The sequence below is a fragment of the Drosophila eugracilis genome, unplaced genomic scaffold (assembly GCF_018153835.1).
Source record: "Drosophila eugracilis isolate 14026-0451.02 unplaced genomic scaffold, ASM1815383v1 contig_90, whole genome shotgun sequence".
In the NCBI taxonomy this organism is placed as follows: Eukaryota; Metazoa; Arthropoda; class Insecta; order Diptera; family Drosophilidae; genus Drosophila; species Drosophila eugracilis.
In genome coordinates, this window is record NW_024573812.1 from 6,762,552 (window position 1) to 6,785,000 (window position 22,449).

The 22,449-nt window shown below is 38.0% G+C and overlaps 6 protein-coding genes across 12 annotated transcripts; 5 read left to right on the top strand and 1 right to left on the bottom strand.

The window, feature by feature from the left end:
* Positions 1–6,117: 6,117 nt before the first annotated feature.
* LOC108112889 (23 kDa integral membrane protein) lies at positions 6,118–9,106 on the top strand. Of its 2 annotated transcripts, none has more exons than XM_017223246.2 (6): positions 6,118–6,184; positions 6,414–6,546; positions 8,008–8,181; positions 8,243–8,404; positions 8,468–8,665; positions 8,726–9,106. In XM_017223246.2, exons 2-6 carry the CDS (start codon positions 6,490–6,492, stop codon positions 8,795–8,797), a joined length of 663 nt encoding a protein of 220 aa, XP_017078735.1. In that variant the 5' UTR covers positions 6,118–6,184; positions 6,414–6,489; the 3' UTR covers positions 8,798–9,106. The 2 variants fall into 2 exon arrangements, with proteins under 2 accessions (XP_017078735.1, XP_017078734.1); XM_017223245.2 differs by having other exon boundaries at positions 6,133–6,184; positions 6,310–6,546.
* A 901-nt stretch (positions 9,107–10,007) lies between these two features.
* On the top strand, positions 10,008–14,071 carry LOC108112890 (23 kDa integral membrane protein). The gene is made up of 5 exons (XM_017223247.2): positions 10,008–10,254; positions 12,971–13,135; positions 13,204–13,380; positions 13,439–13,612; positions 13,669–14,071. Exons 1-5 carry the CDS (start codon positions 10,195–10,197, stop codon positions 13,747–13,749), a joined length of 657 nt encoding a protein of 218 aa, XP_017078736.2. The 5' UTR covers positions 10,008–10,194; the 3' UTR covers positions 13,750–14,071.
* A 378-nt stretch (positions 14,072–14,449) lies between these two features.
* On the top strand, positions 14,450–16,006 carry LOC108112886 (protein late bloomer). 4 transcript variants are annotated; one of them, XM_017223236.2, is made up of 5 exons: positions 14,450–14,605; positions 14,673–14,867; positions 14,948–15,112; positions 15,177–15,374; positions 15,691–16,006. In XM_017223236.2, exons 1-5 carry the CDS (start codon positions 14,546–14,548, stop codon positions 15,781–15,783), a joined length of 711 nt encoding a protein of 236 aa, XP_017078725.1. In that variant the 5' UTR covers positions 14,450–14,545; the 3' UTR covers positions 15,784–16,006. The 4 variants fall into 4 exon arrangements, with proteins under 4 accessions (XP_017078725.1, XP_017078726.1, XP_017078727.1 ...); XM_017223237.2 differs by having other exon boundaries at positions 15,710–16,006; XM_017223238.2 differs by having other exon boundaries at positions 14,984–15,112.
* A 441-nt stretch (positions 16,007–16,447) lies between these two features.
* Positions 16,448–17,617, top strand: LOC108112887 (tetraspanin-9). The gene is made up of 4 exons (XM_017223241.2): positions 16,448–16,519; positions 16,582–16,764; positions 16,969–17,334; positions 17,401–17,617. The coding sequence occupies exons 1-4, from the start codon at positions 16,460–16,462 to the stop codon at positions 17,479–17,481; spliced, it is 690 nt and encodes a 229-aa protein (XP_017078730.1). The 5' UTR covers positions 16,448–16,459; the 3' UTR covers positions 17,482–17,617.
* Positions 17,618–17,709: 92 nt separating this feature from the next.
* On the bottom strand, positions 17,710–18,456 carry LOC108112127. The gene is made up of 4 exons (XM_017221878.2): positions 18,391–18,456; positions 18,178–18,330; positions 17,937–18,122; positions 17,710–17,874 (listed from the first exon to the last, which is right to left on the bottom strand). Exons 1-4 carry the CDS (start codon positions 18,454–18,456, stop codon positions 17,710–17,712), a joined length of 570 nt encoding a protein of 189 aa, XP_017077367.1.
* A 1,386-nt stretch (positions 18,457–19,842) lies between these two features.
* Positions 19,843–22,361, top strand: LOC108112888 (23 kDa integral membrane protein). 3 transcript variants are annotated; one of them, XM_017223244.2, is made up of 5 exons: positions 19,843–19,921; positions 20,044–20,133; positions 21,247–21,408; positions 21,466–21,828; positions 22,171–22,361. In XM_017223244.2, exons 2-5 carry the CDS (start codon positions 20,068–20,070, stop codon positions 22,261–22,263), a joined length of 684 nt encoding a protein of 227 aa, XP_017078733.1. In that variant the 5' UTR covers positions 19,843–19,921; positions 20,044–20,067; the 3' UTR covers positions 22,264–22,361. The 3 variants fall into 3 exon arrangements, with proteins under 3 accessions (XP_017078733.1, XP_017078731.1, XP_017078732.1); XM_017223243.2 differs by having other exon boundaries at positions 19,862–19,921; positions 19,978–20,133; XM_017223242.2 differs by having other exon boundaries at positions 19,848–20,133.
* The last annotated feature ends 88 nt before the right edge of the window (positions 22,362–22,449 follow it).

Sequence of the window (22,449 nt, forward strand, 5' to 3'; positions counted from 1 at the left end):
ACATGTGATGTATATTCGAGCACATTTTCAAAATCTATGTTTTGATCTTGGCGGCTTTTTAAAATTTGTTCGTAACAGCTTAAACGTTGATGTATTTCAACGATAATAAAAATGGTAATTGTGTGTCGTAGATACCTTAAATCTTATTTTGGGAATAGAAACAATTTTTATAGTTGATTAGAATAGCTGGTTTGGAATTTTAATAATCGTTAACACGTTAAAGTTTTGCTTTGATTGTTGGTTACCCTCGACCCTTCATTGCTAGGTTCTCTGTTATCTGCAATTTTGTCTTTTTATGACTTTAGTTTACATATTGGCTATATTCATTGTATATTTTATTCTATTTTTACTTCCACATAGGCACCTTCGACATCACATAAGGAGTCCAAAACTATTTTAGTCTTGTTAGGTAAATAATTATTTCGGAAAATGTAATACTCCCATTTTACATACTAGGGTTTATGTTTCTAAGATTAGTAACAGTTGCAAGATATGCAAAAACGTACGAATTTGTCGTCCAGGCAAAAAGATTATCTTTAGTTAATACTGGTTTTACCTAAAATAAAATAACTTTCAAACTACAACAATAACAGTGACTACTTTTTTCTTTATTCGTAACACTTACAACTTTAAGTCAATATCTTATAACTAAACCAACTATTCTTGGTCAGGATACTGACCATCTTTCTATCGGTCTAAATCTATAGACTAGACTGTATAAACGATATTTGTGAAGGAGAATTTGGCTATGATGTAGAATGTAGAATACAATTTTTAAAGGTCGATGGGATTACACTTTTTTTAAATTTTCATGAAGATGCATTTATTCTTCAAGTGGTATGTGGCATGAACTTGCTTTATTTTTGACTTTGAAAACTCCTAGACTAAAATTCACCAATTTCATCTTTAATTGATAAAAAAACATTCATAATCTTTAATAATAAATGAGTATAAAAACACATGAATCTACAAATAAAAATACTTCCAATTTTAGAAAGTTAAACTTAATCAGTAAACATGATTAATAAACCTAAAATCCAGTTCCTGGGGAAAGCCACTCTAATGTCTTACAATTATGTCGCACCCCTTACTTTCCTTACTTGATTAGTTTCCATTCGCATTTCGACAAATATGCAGGGAATGATAAGTTGCCTGGCATTAGGCATACGAGGTGTGTTCAAAAAGTAAGGTGACTCTTCAAATTTCGCGAATTTCAAATTTTTCGATTATCGATTTTTTTGTTTTGTTATATTGGTACACTCTTCCCTAACATCTGTACCAAGTTTCAATGGAACATCCTCTTTTGTTTGGTTGTGAGAGGCGTAAAGTTACAAGTTGTTTTGCGAGCTCGGCGATTTTTTGCTATCGAAAAATATGGATCAAAGGATTTGGATTTTTTGGCCAAAAACAACACCACAATAATGCCTCAGCCACCATATTCACCGGATTTGGCCCCATGTGACTTTTTCTTGTTCCCAAAACTGAAGATAATCGAAAAATTTGAAAAATTTGAAATTTGAAAAGTCACCTTACTTTTTGAACACACCTCGTATAACTTCTAAAAGGTTTCGATAATCGAAAAATTTGAAATTCGCGAAATTTGAAGAGTCACCTTACTTTATTACTTACATTTACATTTATTTAAATTTTTAATTTTGTGTCCGTGTTCTGCATTGCATTTTCTCTGAGCTTCAGCTTCTAGGAAGAAATGCGGGCAATATAAGCCTTTTCATAATTTGACAGTGTCGTCTTTATCCGTTGCCAGCGTATTGTTTTGGGCTGCCTGCCTGTGAGGCAAAGAGATTAAAAATTGTTTTATAAGAAATGCCACTTTCTGTCAGTGCTTGAGATAGTGAATTTTGCTTATGCGAATAGTTCATCAGAAAATAAACTTTGGCAGCGGAAGTTTGTATTCTTTGGTTATTTAACCCACGATCTCATTAATATTCATACTTTTACATTATTACATATATACATAGGTTGCTTTTATCATTATCATTATGGTTTTATTTTGGTAGCTAAAAAGATTATAGAATAATCAATAACTTCACCTTTAGGATAACCGTTATGAAATTTCAAAATAAACATTCTAAACAAAGATAAATCTGTATGATGCAATGTATAATGTAAAATGTAATGTAATGTCAACTAATAGCGCCTTGAAAGTTGACATTACAGATTTTACGTCACTTCATATGTTTAATAATTTTGATAAAATTATTTTTCTGAGTTAAATGGGATTATCTAAATAAATTTTAACATAATTGTGTTGAATCTGCAGCCATTAAGGTATTCACATAAGCAGGATTGTGTACTATTTTTATTATTATTATTAACCATTTATTATATTATTATTTGCTACCGTTTTTGAGATATGTATTTGTTTGGAATATTTTCAAATATATAAACCAATTGCATGGGCTTAAAACTTTTTTGTTTTTAATTTGCTTAAATTTTCATTAAATTTAGACGCTTCTTCTAATAGTATGAACCGATCAGACGAGATAGGTGAGATGAAAAAATTCTTCACTAATCTCTGAGCTGTTCTTGTCAACGGTTAAAATTCTTTTGATATAAATTTGACGTAGTTTCAATTCAAATACATAGAGTTTCGTTTTTTAAACCTTTATTATTGCCTATATACCGACTGTTTGGAGATAGGATTCATTCGAATACGAAATATTTAAGGAACTCTTAATCAAAAAAACCTTCTTGGAATTTCAGATAATATTTTTGGATATAACAATGACAACTCATTTAAAATAATTTAATAAAAACCCAGAGCTCCTACTCATTTTATATCAACGCATTATATCACACATTTTTATCAAAGCTTGCTGTCAAAATCTTAACAGCTTTATTAACATACACAGTTTTGTGAAAACGAATAATATAACTAACTCTTTTGCATTTCATAATTTTTAGTGTTTTAGCTTTAATTAATAATAGAAATCGCAACAATGTTACTTTTAATTCCTTTTACATACCACTGCTGTAACTCTGAAGCTATTTCGGGGTTATCAAATATAAAAACTCTTAATTCTTCGTAAAATATAGGAAAATACGTTTGTAACATAATGGAACAAGCAATCAAGAATATTTTGTAAGCGTAAGAGCTATTCTATTAAGAGTACATAGCTTAACTGAAAAAATAATCTGTTCGAACTAAATATTTTTCCGATTACTATAAAGATAGATAATCCAATACCCAGAAAACGAGAATGAGAACGATAATACCCTAAGACGAAAACGCCGAAGAAGATTAATGTAAAAGAGGAGCAGTTCAGCGAAATGAAGTAAAAACAACGAAAGAAGCAACGACGACAAAGTGAAGTCTTGCGAAGTGAAGCACCCTTTCAGGGATATAGCACTCGATAATAATAATAATATTTATGCTATATATTTAAGTAAGGCAACTCATTAGGTTTATTGCTCATATTGTGGTTATTTCTTTCTGTGTTTCCCAAATTTTTGGTCTCAGTTTAGTGTGATGTGTCGCTTCGTGGTGATCGTTTTGCATACTGCATTTGTGATATTGAACGGGTTTTTGGTGTGTTTTTGTTAAGTATAAGAAAGTTCAAAAATGTAAATTTCATATTTTCAGCTTATAACGATATTTTTCTCTGATTTAAGTAATGTTACATTAGAAGGTATTTGAATATTATTTATATATTTAAAAATGCGTTTGTTAAATAATTTGATGATTCAGATTGTCAAGATGTGTGGGCTATCCTCGGATTCTTTCAATTATTAAATTCTGCCTATGGACTAGTTTTGGTCTGTGCTAAGTCTCAGGTATTAAGTCTATCTAAATAATAATGTATTAATAGTTTACAATGTAAACTTTACATATTCAAAATGTAGTTAAGGATTATAATATTCTCGTGGGGTTTCGTGTCTTTGTGGGTAACCTCCATTTACATGGTGTGGACTTTGGGAATTTGCCAGAAAAATATAGATCAGTTTGGTCCTATTGAGGGCATTACATCTGTCTACTTGACGGGTAAGTAATATTGGATTGGAAAGCCTTAAACTTACACTAAAGTTTTTTCAAATTTAAATTCAGCTTTCAGTTTATGCACACTTTACGTTGTCTTCACATTCTATCGTGAATTTGTGGTAAGTGTGATTTGGTGAGATTATCCAAATACTAAATATTACTTATGGAATATCTTCATTTCAACTTATTATAATACAGAAAGAGATAAGTAATTTAAGTTACTATTTTTAGCCGTAGAGTCCACTGGGAATATGTTAACCCCCTTACTAAGCTATGAAATATTAACATTAAAACAGCTGTAAATTGTCTGTCTTTCTACATCAGTTAATCATTAACATATGTTAAAAATGTGTACCTGGGAAATATATCTAAAATTTGCCGCTGTTAAATTATCACCTTTCCAAAACTTTCTGCTGTTAAATTATCACCTTTCCAAAACTTTCTGCCACATACCAATAGCGCTGAATAATAGACAAACGACCGCCAGTCCTAGATGGCGCTTTATACAACTCAAGCGTGGCAACCACCGTGTTGCTTAGCCGAATGTTGCTGACGAAAAGTTGCTGAGTATGTCTACAAAAATGTGTATAAAGTGAAGAGTGGAGTTCTAATAATACATTATATTAAAGGAGGTAAAAATCCAAAGTAAAACATAAATACGTATATAAACATACTAGCTTATTAAACACGTTTCAACAGTCAATCACATAAAAGGGTTAAACGCCAACCAAGAAAAAAATAAAAAAAAGAGAAGTGCAATGTTTTGAATCTTTAAACACAGGCCTTATCAGATACATAAACTACTTCCGATTGTTTCTATAGTTCGAAGTTATTTGATAAGACTCTGGCTCAGGCGAGAGATAAGTCGAAAATGACAAATCATTTTAATATGTATCAAGAAAAACCAGCATAAAACTAGTTAACAAATTGATTTCAACGAGATCAGAACGAGACATGTGTCATTAAACACCAAATAGAATAATCGAATTTATAAATATATCTTTTGTTGCATTACTTCAAAGTGCTGATTGTAAGGAATAACAACCAAATTCTAATAATTATAAAATAACTATAAAATAAAATCAATCTTACAAAAGTTAAGATCTACAGCTATTTTGCCCTCTTAAATAGCGGTTTAAATTAGTGAAATATTGGTTTAAAATACTGGTTTTAAAAACTAATAATGTGCTGCACTTGTTTCCTCGTTTAAGAAAATATATCAACTCATTCTGTACTTGAGTCACCGAGTACCCATTGGTGACACCCTTCGTGGTGGAATGGAGTGGATCATGGAGTTTCATATTGAGTCAAGCAATCATAAAGCCGTCTCAGCGTGCGACTCAATAAAGACTTTATTCCCAAGGCCTGTAGGCATCTGGCTACCTTCCATCTGAAAGACCTTACAAAGCCTTACAGTGATCTAAAATTTATGTTTAGAATTAGAGGAAGATTTATTCAATTTAAAACCAACTCTGTAAAACGATATAAGCCCAGCCTAGTGACTCTTGAGAAACATGGTCCCTCTTCCGATTTTTGTCTTGAAATCAACCTATAGGTGATTTTACGATAAAGAGGAAAGGCCAATCTATAAATGTTAGGCTACCTGCCATTCATTCAAACCGTGGTCTGGGACTGGACTACCGGGTTATAAAAGACACTGCATGTGGCCCGTTTCAATTCAAAGACAGGTTTCAAACGAACAGGGACATAATAAGGCCGACTTGGCTTGTGATCCTCAAGGTTACATGTACCTATATGTATAATTTATAAGGTCGGAAGTTCAAAACGACACTCTATGAGGGGAATAACTTATAAACACTAGCAGTGCATTGTTTTTCTTAAAAGTACGGTTAAAATGTCATACAAACTCAGTAACAACTGTGCCAGCTATTAGATACCAAGTTCTTTATGTTACAGTAGTTAAAGGTGATTGCAATTCATAGCAAAAATAAACATCTCTTAATATTTTTAGCATCAAAAATAAACCGCAAATTCAATCAATTGGAACTGCGGGTAGCAATCTTTGCCTGACAGTCTGGCAGCATTAATCAATTTGCGTGCTGCTTACTGAAAAGCTTTTGCAAAAGCTCAGAGAACAATCAGCCGGCTGTCAAGTAGACACTGAGAGCAGTGGGGCCCGCTCAGTGGACTTCTAGACGACGGAGAAACCGCATCTGATCCGAGGTAGGGCTGACAGTGAGTCATTCAACTCGTTGCGGGAAAGTGCATTGGCGATTTTCCCCGTATTGGTGTCAACGCTGCACATTGTTAATTGAAGGAAAATTGACTTAAAAGCGCTGATCTTCCAGAGAATTACCATACAGCGCAGTGATCTGAGAGAAGCAACAGTGATCTCACTAGCTTCATCGGTATTCAGAGAGTCGACGAATACTAAAAACAAGTTTTGCGTCAGCTCGCTCTCCCTTTTAGGCGGCTCTCGAGGAATTTAAGGTGTCCCAGACCGAGTAATCCGAGGACCATAATCCGCCATGTCGTCCACGTCGTGTGTGAAGCTGGTTGTCTACGCCCTGGACGTACTTTGCACGGTGAGTTTACTTTCGCTGCTTTCCCGCCCACCTTCAAGATAGCCCACTCCAAAGATTACGTCAATTAAGGCGTTGTAAACAAAAAATATGGTACAATGACCACTTGATTCACTTTCGCAATGATCTTTCCCAGAAACGGGCACCAACAACAAAAATTATACATACGGCAGTTTTCTTATCAAATTGTAGATAATTTGCTGTATTCACGGCATATTAGTAACATGGGAACCGACGACATGTGTCGCTTTAAAGTAGCTTTTGGTGGAGAAGTTTAGTAGCTCGTCCAACAGTCAACCCCGTTCCCCCGATTATAATTTATTGGTTTATTTATACAATTTAATTGCAAGCAGCGGTGAGAAGGAACAGATGCCGCCACAGAGGTCATTCAAACAGAATATGATCGGCATGTCCATCGGCTCATCAATTTTGAATTTTCAATCGATATCTAGAGTGGTACAACGAGCTCCATTTCCCGCTGATAGGCTTAGTCATCATTGCAGATGATTCAACTGCAATTGACAGTTACAATAACAGCGTAGTTAGTGTTAGGAGCTTATCATCCATGTTTGCGCATCACTTGCCAATATTAAGTCTGTTCGTCACCATTCGATAAACCTATTACGTCACCTTCTGAAACAATGCAGCATAGACATAATTTGAATAATCCAAAACGACTTAAGCAATCAAGCTTCGCGTTGCGATATCTCAAATGAATAGTAATCAAGCGACCTTGTCTGTTTGCAAGCTGTTGTTTGCCCGTTTGTTTTTGTTTTGGCTGACCTTCCTGTGGGCGCCACTCCGACTTCCCTATCCCAGTGTAGTCCCCATTCCAACCCCATATTCCCGCCAATTTCATTGGCGTCTATCCCTGACGCCAGACTGGCTAGTCCTAAGGACGCCCCCGAATAGGTCCTCTCCTGCAAATGCCTTGTGCGAGGTCAAAACACTGGAAATGAAACTCTTACTCAGTTCGCTTCCTGAAAGTTCAAGGGATTTCAGAGAGGGTTGTTACATAGAACAGCAGAGTGGATAAGAAGTAAGATAAGTTTAGGGGGAATCGAAGGACAGCATAACAATCACATCACTTATAACTTGGATTATAGTATTGATTTTATATAACTTGAAGATAAGTGAGGGAGCATGGCAAGGGAAATTCCTTTGGGTTTTTCTTGTTGGAAAACTTACGTGTTTTCTTTGTTTCTTTTAATTTGTAATAACAAGGTTTTAAAACATCTGCTAGTCGTCTTATAATATTTAACCATCAACATTTTATTATATATGAACAATTTATTTTCTAAACACATTCGTTTTGATAGAGGAAAAAAGTAACCCTTTATAAACAATTTTATTTGTATAAAAATGCAATTCAAAAATAGTTAAGATAGGAAAATCATATTAAATTTATAGATACTTTCTTCATCCCCAACATATGTAACTAATTTAATCCTTTGATCCTTGCAGTTGCTGGCTTTGGTGCTGATATCCTTTGGTATTTATGTGGTGGTGTCTTATGACCTGAACGAAATCGGAGCTCTATCGGCCTACGGCTACGTGGGACTCGGAGTGGCTGCCCTATTGGTGGTGCTTTGGGGATACCTATCCGCCTGGCGGGAGAATGTCTGTTGCACAGTTACAGTAAGTTATGGAATGATAACCCTTCTTACTAACATACTTAATTGGGTTTTCTCCTTTTCAGTTCATTGTATTCCTCTGCCTGGTTATCATTGCTCAGTTCGCCGTTGTTTATTTGATGATTAGCCAGGAGAAGACAATCGCATCTAACTTGGCCAATGCCCTGGAAGCAACATGGGAGGAGGAGTTGAGCAGTCCCGGAGCTATGTCTCTCTACCAGAACTGGGTGAGTCCTCAATTAGTCTTAAGTCAGATTTCGATGGTAACTATATGTCCATATCGTTTATAGTTCCAATGCTGTGGCCGAGGTAGTCCCCAGGATTACATTGTCAACGAGCGCCTGCCACCGGATACCTGTTTCAAGAACCATGACAAGAGCAAGGTCGAGAATCTGATCCACGTCGGATGCCGAGTGCAGTTCGAAAACTACTGGCTGCACTTGACCCACATCTTCAATATTCTGGCCCTCGTGCTGATTGGAATAGAGGTGGGATCTTAAACAACCTCCTTTAGGCTTATCTTCTAAAGTTTTCCTTTATGCTTACAGCTCCTGCTGAGTGTCGTCTCTTGCCGCCTGTGCAACAGCATTCGCAACGATGCTCGTCGTTCTTACTTCTAAAAAGGGAAAGCCCCAAATAGATTACAGGATTACCAGTCAACTTGTTAAATTTGTGAAAAATTATTATTAATACTACACTGCAACATTATTCAATCCAATCGGCGTCATCGGAACTTTAATGTTAGATTTTTTAAATTCAAACTCATTTGGTACCAGCACTAAACGATTACGTTCAACCCCACTCAAAAGTCGATTTCAGTGCAAGTGCTGACCACTCACAAATAATATTAAGAGAAAGTAAAATAGTTTTAATATAATTTATTAAAAGATATAACTAAATAAATGTATTGAACCAAAGTCAAGCAGCAATCACTCTATTTTTAATTTATATTCAACTTGAAATCTCTTGGCATCTCTGTAAGGATTCGTTTTGGCCATATGCCGTTTAACCTGAATGTTCTTCTAACCCAAATATTTATCAACATTTTTGCACACGTTTAATTAATGATACATATATCGATCCAGAATCATTCATCGTGGCATTGTTTTTCTGATAAACATACCGGCCAGCTATATTATAATTAAAAATAAAACCCTCTTCCTGCAGCGGAAAAGCTTTGGTATTCAGAATATTGCTCAACAAATTCGCCCTCAACTAAACGAAATATATATTTTCCAGATGAAAATTGGATATAAATGGCAGTATTTCCATGCTTAAAAGTGGCATTAAGGAAGAGAGAGATTTAAATTCAAATGAGATGTCTTTGATATGAAATATGGAAGGTTATTAATTAACTTAACATGAAGTTCTTTTCATTAAAAACTAAATATTTTTGAAAGTATATATTCAAAAATCATATTTTAAATGCTAAAAGAGAACAGAGCTTGGTAACTTATTAAATTTATCTATAAAAACTATATCTCACATCCTTTTAGTAAAGTGAGCAGTATGTTTCCTCCCTGTTACACATTTCTGCACGAATACCATATACCCTAGAACTTCTCAAGTAATGGGTATAAATAGCACAGAGAAGCGCTCTCTCTTGTTTTATTCAAATAGTTCGTCATCTATTTCTGTTTGTATATATACAAAATATACATGCTAACGAATATATATACGTAAATATTTAGTTGAGCAAAAATAAAATAAGAAAACATTGCGCGGTTTTGCGGCCAAACGTTTCGTTTCCACTCGTGGCGAAGCTTTCGTTCCGTTTTGCCGCCGTTTGTTTCGCCAAACGCTTTTCGCGCCATCAACAAAGTTGAAACATCGGAACAGTTTTCAGTTAACAGTCGAACGGTGAACATGAGCCCCGTTTTGGGTAACCCCGGCAACCGTTAGGATCAATATAAATATTTTCGAATTGTCAACAAGCCGCGAGTTGTTGCCAAGTGTTATAAATACTACGAGTACCTGCTAGTTTTTTTTGACTCTAAAAGTTATTGGACTGGCTAAGATGGCCTGTTCTACGAATGTTCTAAAGGGTTTTGCCCTTCTCTGGGATATTATCTATGCCGTAAGTAGAGGGAGCTAAAAAGATGAAGTACAAGCTGAAAAGAAAAGTATCTTTTGCGACTTCTGTGGGGCATCTTTGGTGACCCCAAAATGCAAGAAAACATAAACTAAGCTAAAGCTCTAGCCAAGGCTAATTGCCGGAAAATGACTTGAGTTTGGCCCGCCACTGGCCAAATGCCAGATCTTGCCCAAGAAATGTTCTCCAGCTTTGGCCAAGTTCATTCAGAGATCCATCAGTCTTTGATGTGGTCTTTTGTTTATTTAATAGCAAAGAAAACAAACACAGATATTTCGTTGCTAGTCAAATAGTTTTTCATTTACGCGGCGAGCATTTAAATTGTTATTGAAGGTTTTAGTTTTGGCATTTTGTTATTTTTTTTGCCCCATTTTGATGCAAATTTAGGCGCAGCTAATAAAATTTGAGCCGCAGCCTCATCGTACATTAATATTCATGAAAGAACTTTTATTGCTGGATATCTAGTTCATCGAGATGAAGAGAAATTCTTTTGGCAAATTTGTTTCAGACTAAAAATATCTTTAAAAAATGATTTAATATATTTGAACTTGTTTTGTTTATTTTTTTGTTGATTTCTTATTTGGGTCTTTTCAACTTTTTTTTTCATTTAATGGCTGCCAAGTCGAAACTTGGTCACCCACGCCAGCACTTAACCCTGAACAGAAATATATAGAATTTTTATTAGATTTTTGCTGTTATTTTAGTTGGATTTACTTGAAACAGATTTTGGTTACGTACATATATATCGGTATATATATTTGTTGATGTCATTTCCTAGACGTTTTGGGCATCTTTTTGGCTTTTGATTTAAATGGAATGCGGCTGAAGGCTGAGGAAATGCCAGCTAGCATCGCAGGGCCACACGGCGTATGCGCGATTTTCCGGATTTGGTTCCAGGCGAGTTAACTCTTGATTTGCGCGCTGAGAGATTTCAATTATGCTGGAGCCCCCGATTGAAATTACTTCATTCTGTTTTAGGGTAGGGCCCAACCTTTGTGTCTCGGCCTTTAGTGAGCCCCTGCCGACAGAAACCCACATAAATCTGTGTCGCGACACGTTTTTGGACATTTATTTGGCTCTCTGACATTGGCATTTGATCTGCCTACTCAGTAGAGTAGTACCAGGCTTATCATCTAATATGCAAATTACTTAGCCGCAGTGTTCTACTAAAGTCCGACCTTGGTTACGCTGATGATAATTGCGTTTAATTGCCAGTCTGCGTGGGGAAACGAGAGCAAATTAATAAAACTTAGCTGATTGTTTGTTGCCAACTCATAGCTTTCCTTATCGTGTTTATTGGCCACCACCTGAGTGTCTCTTTTGGCACATTAAATAATCGCGACAGGCGTAATATTCTGCTTTAGATATCAGAAAGTTGAGTGGACCTAGTCCCCGTGTAAACAGCGATCATGAGGCTCTGCTTCGAGTTAAGTCACAAAACTCGGCACTCAATTACAAAGTCTAATTATGGTTCGAGGGTGCTCAGTAAATTCAGATTGTGGCATGCTTCGCTTCCCTTCCTTCCAAATAATACGATTTGTTTGTTTCCGATTTGCGAGCCCTGAGGAACGTGCCTTGTTGTTGGATCTTGGCTGGTTTTTGGGCGCCAGAGCTTAATGGATTACAATTAAATGGCGTTGAATGCCCCTGGGGCTATCCACAAAACAGTTCCAGATGTGTGAGTGCTACGTGTCGGCTGGTCTACAGCTCATCTCTATTGCCTCGTAAACATTAATTGATGGCCCAGTGTTGACTCCGCAGTTCGATTGTAACTCTATTAATGTAAATGATATTTTTCCGCTGCCTTATTGGGCAACAAAGCTCATTAAAAGCCGCCTTAAGTGAATATTTATCTAACTGCCTTTTGGCCAGAGCCAAGAATCGAAGTTACGCCCTGTTTAGGGCTAACCAAGACGGGGATTACACCTGAAATCAGCCATGGCTGCCGTTATTAATCGTCGAAATCATTCATAATTACCTCGTAGGCTTTGAGCCAAATTGGTGCTGCCGACTGAAACGTAAGCTTTTCCTAAGCCGGGCCCATTCAGCTCGGGTGACAAACAAACAAGCAAGCAAACAGAAAACTAGGCACGTTCAAAGCCAACATATTTGCCGACTGGTTTTCTTGTTCGCCCCTCGGACAATTGTGGAAATAATTTACAAATTGGTGGCGGCAACAGGTTGTCGTGTGCAAACATCATCACTGTATATTTATAATTACTACGCATTTCGAAAACTTACTTTCGGTAGAAGAATAGTTTTCGTATTCTTGGCGCTTCCTTGGGCAAGTTGCCAAATGCAAAAATTACAAACAAGTCTACATGTGGCAAGAGAGTGCGAAATATCGCGTTGTGTTTGTGGATTTAGTGAGTCATTGGGGTAATTTTAAAATGCAACCAGCAACATGCATTCGAAAAGTGAGAGGCGTATGATTTCAGGAGACAACTCTGCGTATACGTAATGTGATGAATATGGTTTCATTTATGAGTAAGCAGGGTTGTGAGGAGGAGTTGTTGGAAATAAGATTTAATCTACGAATCGAATGCCTGTAGAACTTCCCCTTATTCTCTCTAAAAAGAAACCTTATTTACATATTGACTCAACCACAAACCTTCAGGCGCTAAGTTTTTATCACCTTTCGGGCAAAATTGAATTTATTTAACTTTTCAATCAACCACTTCCCACCTCGATCTATCGACAGCTGTTCGGCCTGGTTGTGATTGGCCTTGGAGTACACATCATTTACAAATTCGAGCACTTCAACACGGCCGCCTTCGTCATCATTGCCGTGGGCGTGGTCGTTGTTCTGTTCGCGCTATTTGGAGCTCTGGGAGCAGCACGCGAAAGCAGTGCCACATCCAAGGTGGTAAGTAAACATTCTGTTAAATCCTCAAATGACCTGGTATAATAATTAGCTTCCCTTTTCCTTTCCAGTTCGTGGTTATTGTGGTTATCCTGATAGTTCTGGAAGTTATAGTAGTGGGTTTCCTGTGGGTATTCCAAACCTCGCTGCTGATCAACGTGGACAAAACATTCGACCAGCTGTGGCACGATCAACCCGTGCCCATCAAGCCTGGAAATCAGAGTGAGATCGCCAGCCTAGAACGATGGGTAAGTGGAGGAGGGAAGTCCATTTAGTATTCTTAATTTAATTTTATTTAATATTTAGCTGGACTGCTGCGGCAATGTGGGACCCCAGGACTACGTGCTTGCCCCCAACAGTTGCTACAACAGTGAAAGTGACAAACTAAATCTCGAGGGCTGCCGGCAAAAGTTCTTGGACTTCATCGCCGATCGCTGGACGACATTTAATTTTGTCTCCCTTTTGCTAGTTGGAGTGGAGGTGAGTGATTTATAAAACCTAAATTATAGTTAATAAAAATAAATGACTTTTCACAGATCATTTGCGCTTTGTTGGCCTACGTCCTGGCCAACAGCATTGTGAACCGCTGGCGACGCTCGAAGTACTATACAAAATGAGTTTGAGTACAAGTTTTGAAATTGATGCATTTCAAAAGTCAAGTTTAAGTTGCGCATACTTAAGGCCAAAGAACTCTCCATACAAATACCCAAATTGAAAACTCAATAGAGATTCCAAAACAAATTTACTTAAGCAAAGTTGACCGAAGGCAGCTCGTTGATCGTATTCTATTTATCAGTTTTGGATAACTTTAACGGAATGTTTTCCGTTTAGAATGTAACTTAATCCTAAACTAAGCTCGACTTAAGTAACCATTTTGTGTACGAGTAACAGCATTTCGAGAAGTCAGATCAAAATAAAGAATTGTTCGAAGATCAGTGAGTGCTTTGTTGTTGGCATCCGAAGATCTGTTGACATCATTCCCATGCTAATTAGGCGAGGGGAGTGGCGGCCAGAAGGTGAGGGTGGACACATGCTGTCTCATCTTTGTGGAAAGCGTGGGCGGGCGCCTCTATGTGTATTTCTTTGGCTCGTGCTCGCTTTTTGATTTCCCCCAGAGTATTTATTTGGACCGGCCCTCGTTCTGTGTTCTTTGGCCACTGCATCTGGCCAACGGTTCGGACCGGACCGGATGGGATGGCATGAGATGGTATGGCGACAGAATCCGAAGCAGCCAACGAATCTGTGGGTTAATCGTTTCCCAACGACAGCTCTGTCAGTCGCCCCAAACAAACAAATGGAGATTATGCGACTTTAGTCGATGATTTGATGGCACTGCTCAAGGTGTGCTCGTCCCCAACGGAAAAACTCTTGTGAAAATATTGAAAATCGTGAAAAGCGAAGGCTAGCTGCGTCATGTACTGCACCACCCGACTGCTCAGATACGTTCTGTGTGTCATCAGTGGCATTTGTGCCGTAAGTCCCTAAAATAGATCCCGATTTGCTGACATTGAAAGGAAGTGTGATTGTGGCCTCTGTTTAGCTAGGTGGCTGCCTGCTCATCTGGTATGGCGCCTGGCTGCTGGACAGCCTCTCTGAGCAGCAGAGGGTGATGGGTCTGGATAATGGCGAGGATCTGGCTGCTTATCTCTGCATCCTCCTGGGCTTCGTCGTCGTAGTGGCAAGCATCTTTGGCTCCGTGGCTGTGGCCAAAGATTCCAGAAGCTTGTTGATCTGTGTAAGTTATATAGGCAATGAGACTTGAAATCTATAAACCATAAATAAATTAATCATTCGACTATATAAAACCAATTTCAGTATGCAGTCCTAATGGTCCTACTCTTAATCATTCAGTTTGTGATGGTCAGCATTAGTTATGCCGCCAGTCGCGAGTCTTTGCCTGATTCCCTGAGACAGGGATTCGATGATCTGTGGGACATGGGGCACGAAGGCAACAGCACATTGCACTCGTACGAGGAGTGGGTAAGTTAGTCAAGTCTCAACTATATCTAAAACTGCTAGCTAAAAGACATTTTCATATCACCAGCTCCATTGCTGTGGTCGAAACAGTGCCGAGGACTATCTGCATGTCGAGAAGATGCCCCCAGCGAGCTGTTGCCTCGATAGGGACTGCACCCAGCTCATGAATCTCTTCATGTCCGGCTGCGAAGTCAAGTTCAAGGAGTATGTCAGCGGAAAGACAGCGAACTTTCATACCCTAAGTTGGTTTCTAATACTGTTTGAGGTAAGATTTTATTTTAGTTTATATTTTATTGGCTGGTAATTAAGTCTTGTTATCTTACAGTTTGAGTTAACTTTTTGGTATTACAAAAATCTATTTGATTTCAAAGCAAATTAATTCAATATTTTCTTTGATTTTAAATCAAACACTTTCAGCATTAGTTTTACATTCCAATATCTTGCCAGGGCTCTTCCATTATATCTCATTAAACCAGCATTATTGACCCCCTAGTTCATGGCTTTATTGAGTAGCACAAATTTCCATCAATCAATTGTCTTAATCTTCAGAACATCTATATAAATATAGTATAAATATATAGAATCTTGTTTTAATTACAGTTTGCCGGCTCGGTGACCACCTGCTACCTGGCGGACAGCATTCGCAATCATCGCGACCGCATACGATTCTATAATTAAATAAGTTTTAGGTGTTTAGCACGAGCTGTATTATCGTTATTTGTTGTGACTAATTTCCTAGCCAGAGGGCCCTGGCGAATTGTGATTGTAGTTTACGTTGCTTAGTCAAGTTAGGCTACAGATATCCAGTATTCATTCATAAAACTGTAAACTAACGCCCACGCCTAGAAAATGCCTAAAATCGAAATGAAAATAAATAAACCCGTTGGTTGCCATTGACCAAAACTTTTACAAGAAATTGTTGGCCAGCAGAAAAACAAAATGAGTGGGGATTTCGATCCGGAGATAATCAAGAAAAGCTCGCCAAGTGGGCGATGTCGCGCTCTCGATTTTCCTCACCAATTTATAGATAGACTGTGCGAGAGGTGAGTCGGTCGTCGATCGCCGATCGTTGTTTTAGTCAAAACAAAACACACTGTTTCGGTTTTCGTCGCACTTTGGTGCCAGTTTATTCGCACAGCTGAAGCACGGCGGTCAGAAGTGGAAAGATTCTTGCCGAGCACCATTGTCTTTCGACGGATACGTATCTCAAACTGGCTGCTGGCCATATAGCCATATATGTAAAGCCTCCTCTGATGCATTCTGGTTGCCTTCATTGATTTTGTTGTTGACTTTGTTGATTTCGTCAATCTCTAGTCTCCAGTCGCATCTTGAGTTTGATTCACAGTAATCATGGGTCTGGGTGCCACTACAGTGAAGCATCTGCTGCTCTTGCTTAACTTTGTGTATTCCGTGAGTAGCCTGAGACCTGAGAGATTTATGAATGCTCACCTGACTGGCTGTGATTTCCACAGGTGCTCGGTCTGGTGCTGATCGCCTTCGGAATTTTCTTTTTGATCTCCGCCGCCGAGAATGCTGTCAGCATTGGTGAAAATGTGGCCGGCGGCCTCATCATTGCCCTGGGCGTTGTCATCCTGATCATTGCCATCTTCGGCTGCCTGGCCGCCATACACGAGGCTCCTGTTAGGCTCTTGATCGTAAGTACAGTCCATTTCCTAACTAAATAATAAGTTTTACTCTTTGTCTAGATTATTCTGTATGTTAATACTGAGTTATTAAGTTCTTAATGTTTTCGAAGTACATTTTAAACTGTGCCATGACTCACCTATTGTTCATAAAACTTACCCACGGATATCTATCTAAACTACTTTACTGATCTAACTGTTCATCTCCTTCATCAGTATGTAGGTGCCGTGGTGCTGCTGATCCTCTCCCAGCTGCTCTTCCTCAGCATGGCCTCTCACGGCACCAAGGACGGAATCTCGGGCAGCATCAACGAGGGCTTCGACCGCCTCTGGGAGTCGGAACGCAACGAGACGGGAGCCCTGGCCTACTACGAGACCTGGCTGCAGTGTTGCGGTGTCAATAGTTCAGAGGACTACTGGATCATCCATCATGGAATACCCAATAGCTGCTGCTTGGACAACAAATGCCTGGACACACAGAGCAGGGTCTTCAAGACCGGCTGCAAGGCTGAGTTCATCAAGTATCTGGACGATAAGTTGCTGGTGTTTAAGATCGTCTGTTGGCTGCTCGTCATCGGAGAGGTTAGTTAGATCATTTCCTCATATATAGACGCGTGTGTATATATTTTTTGACTTCTCCCTTTTTAGGCTGTGGGAGCTGTTTTCGGTTGGCTGCTCTACAGCAGCGTCAAGAACCAGAGTCGACGCAATAATGCCGTCTGGATGTAAATCGTTATCTAAGTCATCTAAGTATTAGTTAATGATAAACTTTAAGCTGGTTTTCTAATCAATTGTTAAAATTTGAAAATAACAACTGTTTACTAATGAGTTGGTAACCCAGTAAATCTGTTTCAAAATTAAGTAATTTATTGCCTTTTATTTTCCAAATTTTTTAAAAACTTAACGCTTTGAGTTAAAGAAACTTTAAATTGATCAAAAGATATATCATGAATCTTGTTAAACACTCAAGACATCAAAGTAGAATTTGGTCAAAACTCGAGTAATGTTCTCCGTTGACCACTTGGTGAACAAGGCGTAGGAGCCCTTGGTCAAAGGAATACCGCGGATCTTGCTGGATATATCAGTATTTGTAATGCCATCGATGGCGATGAATTTTTCATTCTAAAAATAAATATTTTCCAGATGATGTTCATCAGTTATAAATTAGATGGGACCTTACTCACCGAATAGGGGCAACTGTGGTTCAGGTTGGAGTGACCTTCTATAAGTTCAAATACCATCTTGGCCAAATAGTTGTGCCGGTTCTTCCAGAATCGACACATGTCAAGGTTCATGCCATAGAGGAACGGTTGCCAATTGGAAACTCCGTTGATACTTTCACTGCCCTTCGTCATCAGCTGAAAGTGGAACTGTAATGGGAAGTTTCTGAAACTAAATATTATACTTCCCATATCGACAAATTACCCCTATGTTCTTAAAGACTGGCTTGGGCATAGTGTACCGTAGTCTAACACTGTTTTTGGTCTTTCCCAGAGACGTCACCTCGCAGTACTCCACAACACTAATGCTGAGATCCTTGCTCTCGCAGGTCACATTTGTGAACAGGATGAAGACTCCCTGTTGATTGGATAATTCCTAATTAAAATATATATAGAGTGCCTTGACTTTCATACGAACATGCAACTCTGTCAGACATTGCACGCCCAACAATAATCCAAAAAGTGTTCCTGCCAAGTTACTCATTTTATCGCCACTGAAAGCTGATTCATTTCAGTTCATATTTAGCTTGTTTCTGGGCTAATTTTCCAATAATAACAGCGATAATGGATGTCGACTAATGGATGAATGGATGAATGGATCATCGTGGTCTGATAATAATGCTAATTGTAATTACACATATTCGGAGTATTATTGGCTTTAAAATCATTAACAACCGAGATGGTGTTATTAAAAAAATGGTCTTGTAACAGCAATATAAAGAGCTCGTAGTTCTTTTAATTTTTTATCGATTTTTAAAAACTTTTAAAAGCAAATCAGCCAAAAAATACTGTAAATATCAAATGTTGAAATCGATCTGTTATCCCTCTATCCTTTTTCATATGAATCTTTACTTCCCCATTGTTTTAGCTCTCTGGATCTCGACTGGTGCACGGACAAACGGATAAATAATATATGTGGTGATATTTTTTACGTTTAAATTTGATAATTATATTATTTAACAACATGCTTAAATTGAGTTATGACCGTCGTCTTGTTGTTTTTTCCCTGCTTAAGCACGCCTTCACATCGCCAGATCTTCCCGAATGCTCCCTCTCGTTCTTTGTGTCCTCGTTGCTTCTCTCGTTGTTTTCAACTTCTTTCGCTGAACTTATCGTCTTCGGTTTAACCTTCTCCATCGTTTTTTACTTTATTCGCCAGAATGTTACTCGCCGTTAGTCGTTTTGTTGATATCTCGTCGTTCTTTGTATATCGTTGTCAAGGGATATTTACATACATATATGTACATGAATATGTATACACTCGGAAACTTTGCTTTTTATCAGTTACATTATTTATGAATTACAATTATTTTATAATGCAATTAATAATAATCAGAATAATTAGTAACAAGATTTCTTTTTACTTTAATAACAATTATTTGCACAAGAAGTGTTTTTTTAAGTTCGTTATATTTATGTAGATAATTTAGTCTCTTAGTAGAGTTGATTAAAGTCTACTGCTATTCTCGAGCAAATGTGAAATTCAATAAAAATACATCATGTTTCATTGCCAATAAGTTTTTATTAAATCATAATGAAAATTATTGATATATTCTATTTTATTACTTCTGCTAATAAAACGCCTTTAAAACGAGTTACTTAAAAAGCTATAAAATGAATTCGAAGTAGTGATAAGCTTACAAAGATAGTGTATTGTTAGTCTTAGGCTTAAAATTAAATAGTTAGTTTAAACAGTTAATCAAAAAGACACCCTGTATGGTAATTTTCAAGCGCGCCTGCGTCATTGTCACCACGTTGATGATAGTTCGCTGTTTGTTTTGGTTCCGCTGGGTTCTCAACCCTCGTCGGTGGTGAATATGCGACGAGTGCCTGCGGCACCTGGTTCTCTCACTTTTTGGCTCAGTCGCAGGTCAGCTCTTGTGGCATCCACACAAGCCCCATTCTGGAGAGGGCTTAGAGGTGCGGGTTCAAAGTTACTATAAAGACAGGTAAACAATGCCCAACCCCAATCCAGAGGCATAGTGCGAATCGAGCGAGTTTCCAGACTGCCCCCTGAGGTCAACAAATCCATTTAATCGTCAGCCAGGGACTTGGATAACTGTTTTCCCAGTTGCCCTGTTGGTTGGGTTGCATCATGGAGAAGTCGTTTGCCATAACGCCCTGGAAGTACGGCCTACTGGCCACATGCATTCTGATTGTGGTAAGTGAAAAAAGATGCGCATTTTCCCATATCCCGCGGCCAAATGACCCAAATGTGAGTCTTGCACAACACCCGGTGATGCGAAAAATGAGCCGAAAAATCAATAATGTGCTCAAGTGCAAATTTTACCCAAGAGAGCAGATATTATTATTGCCAAAAGTCTGCCAGAGACTATAAACAAATCGATGCAATCTTAAACATATTTATAAATAATACCTCTTCACATATTTACATAATTCCGCCGGCCAGCTGTTTACAAATGCCCCAACGTCTAAAAACGGCACTTTCCCCACTCTGTCTGGCGGCTTACGCAAATTTAAATTATTATTACGTTGTGGTAAATTAATTTCGCATTATATATGCTTGGGGTTATTGTCTATTGTCTGCAAATGTCAAGGATTGGCTAAACAATCTAATAACAGAAGTGCTAGGAGTGAAATGCATTTAATTGTTCTTAATCATTAGGTTCTAGGATCAAGAATTTATATTAAAATGTAGGGGCTTAGTAAAGGTAACTCATTTTGTGGAAAGTTCAGCCGAGATGACCTTTTCATCTAGAACACGCTATGGGGCTAAGAGTCTAAGAAATCATATATAATATATATTTAAGTTCATTTTTCAAAAGCTTTTTTCACTAATTTTAAAACCCAAATGAGTTATGAAAAGATTCTGTCGCCTAAACGTCTAGTTAATGATTTAATAAATTAATTATGCCATTCGGTTTATAGGAATATAAATGTCAGAGAAATCTTTCAAACGTAAGAACAAATTTTAGAAAATAATTAAAATCATCAAAAAATGGGCTGCGTGTAGATCCCCGACTGCAAAATTCTCTCTATTTACTGGTCTTATGGATACACTCGTATTTATTTTACCTAACAATACTTAAATATGGAATTTATTTAAATGGCTAAACTTAAAATTTATTTATGACTTTGCTTTACTATAGTAAAACTTAATGGGGTTTCGTTTGAAAGTAGTTACTGGATACAAAATATATGCAATCTGTGCAATTTTACTAAGTTGTACTACAAGTTTAAGCAAAACAACTTTTTAACTAAACAATTAAACGGAGTAACTAACTATTTTCCCTTATTATTATTATATCCTTAGACATGTAACGTGTTCTTCTTTTCCTGTGGCGTGGTCACCTGGGGCTCAGCAGTCTCCACTTACGGAAGCTATGGTTCAGCCCTCTGCGGAGTGGCTGTCTTCGGAGTCGCTTTCCTGGGCATGTACGTGGCCCTGAAGGAGTCCTACAAGTATTCCATATACGTGAGTAAGCTGTTCCTCTTTAAACTGGACAACATTTAAGTAATGTTCTTGCTCTAGTATCTGATTTTCAGTGGCCTGGTCATTGCCGCGCTGGGATCCTACCTGTTTGCCTTCACGGCGATGCGGGAACAGCTGATGGGCCAGTTTGCAGATCGTATGCGCGACCTGTTCGATCGGAAGACGAACAGCGACGATAAGATGCAGCCGGTGCACAGTTTATTTGGGTGCTGTGGGCTGGAGGGACCGCAGGACTATCTCGGCGAGGAGCAAGGCGCTCTGCCCAGCAGCTGCTGTTATGCCTTTGATTGCTCCAAGCCGGCCCATGTCTACGAGGAGGGCTGCTCCACTAAGGCGGCTGCAAATCTAAGGATGCAGGCGGACCTCAACTACTACAGCTGCATGGCCATCATTGTTTTGGAGGTGAGGAATGCTTAGACTGAAAAGATATATATTTTTATGAGATTATAATGTTCGAATTTCGTTCTGTTTTTCATTTTGAGTCAGAGTCATTTTTGGCGCCATTTCTGGTTTCTTTCTTATTTGAATTTCGACAATATTTAACTACGCCGGTATTCGGTGTCTTACCTCATTTAATATTTTCTTGAATGATGTCAGATGTTTGCCAAACAAGGAACAGCGCTACAGCCTGATTGGTATTGAATTAATATAATTAAACGTACTAAATTTCTTAAAATTAATGATATTGCTCAGAAGTTTATAGTCCCATTGAAATTCAAAATCAGTTATGTATTTTATTTGCAGTTTTTGGGCCTGTTCACTGCCTACAATTTGGGCAAAGCTCGCAAGTATGCCAAAACCAAGATAAAGGACGAGGAGACCCCCATCAACGACTGATGGCCGAGGACACCCCAGCATGAATATTGCTAAAAAAAAAAGTTAACCAAATTAGCTAAATTGCCATTAGAAATAAATACTTTCCATAGCCTAAACGAGTTCTTAGCATTTTGATTTCTCACCCAAAGAATTCATCGGTCAAGAGCGAAGAATGGAAAAAGAGAGAGAAGATCGGGTCTTTATCTC

Coding starts and splice junctions, on each gene's coding strand:
- LOC108112889 (XM_017223246.2), top strand. CDS start 6,490: ATGTCGTCCACGTCGTGTGTGAAGCTGGTTGTCTACGCCCTGGACGTA. Junction 8,182..8,242: donor ATGTCTGTTGCACAGTTACA/GTAAGTTATGGA, acceptor TCTCCTTTTCAG/TTCATTGTATTCCTCTGCCT. Junction 8,405..8,467: donor TGTCTCTCTACCAGAACTGG/GTGAGTCCTCAA, acceptor TATCGTTTATAG/TTCCAATGCTGTGGCCGAGG.
- LOC108112890 (XM_017223247.2), top strand. CDS start 10,195: ATGGCCTGTTCTACGAATGTTCTAAAGGGTTTTGCCCTTCTCTGGGAT. Junction 13,136..13,203: donor GCAGTGCCACATCCAAGGTG/GTAAGTAAACAT, acceptor TTTCCTTTCCAG/TTCGTGGTTATTGTGGTTAT. Junction 13,613..13,668: donor TTTTGCTAGTTGGAGTGGAG/GTGAGTGATTTA, acceptor GACTTTTCACAG/ATCATTTGCGCTTTGTTGGC.
- LOC108112886 (XM_017223236.2), top strand. CDS start 14,546: ATGTACTGCACCACCCGACTGCTCAGATACGTTCTGTGTGTCATCAGT. Junction 14,606..14,672: donor TCATCAGTGGCATTTGTGCC/GTAAGTCCCTAA, acceptor GCCTCTGTTTAG/CTAGGTGGCTGCCTGCTCAT. Junction 15,113..15,176: donor TGCACTCGTACGAGGAGTGG/GTAAGTTAGTCA, acceptor TCATATCACCAG/CTCCATTGCTGTGGTCGAAA.
- LOC108112887 (XM_017223241.2), top strand. CDS start 16,460: ATGGGTCTGGGTGCCACTACAGTGAAGCATCTGCTGCTCTTGCTTAAC. Junction 16,765..16,968: donor CTCCTGTTAGGCTCTTGATC/GTAAGTACAGTC, acceptor CTCCTTCATCAG/TATGTAGGTGCCGTGGTGCT. Junction 17,335..17,400: donor GGCTGCTCGTCATCGGAGAG/GTTAGTTAGATC, acceptor CTCCCTTTTTAG/GCTGTGGGAGCTGTTTTCGG.
- LOC108112127 (XM_017221878.2), bottom strand. CDS start 18,456: ATGAGTAACTTGGCAGGAACACTTTTTGGATTATTGTTGGGCGTGCAA. Junction 18,331..18,390: donor AATGTCTGACAGAGTTGCAT/GTTCGTATGAAA, acceptor TCCAATCAACAG/GGAGTCTTCATCCTGTTCAC. Junction 18,123..18,177: donor CAGTCTTTAAGAACATAGGG/GTAATTTGTCGA, acceptor TTCCCATTACAG/TTCCACTTTCAGCTGATGAC.
- LOC108112888 (XM_017223244.2), top strand. CDS start 20,068: ATGGAGAAGTCGTTTGCCATAACGCCCTGGAAGTACGGCCTACTGGCC. Junction 20,134..21,246: donor CCACATGCATTCTGATTGTG/GTAAGTGAAAAA, acceptor TTATATCCTTAG/ACATGTAACGTGTTCTTCTT. Junction 21,829..22,170: donor TGGCCATCATTGTTTTGGAG/GTGAGGAATGCT, acceptor TTTTATTTGCAG/TTTTTGGGCCTGTTCACTGC.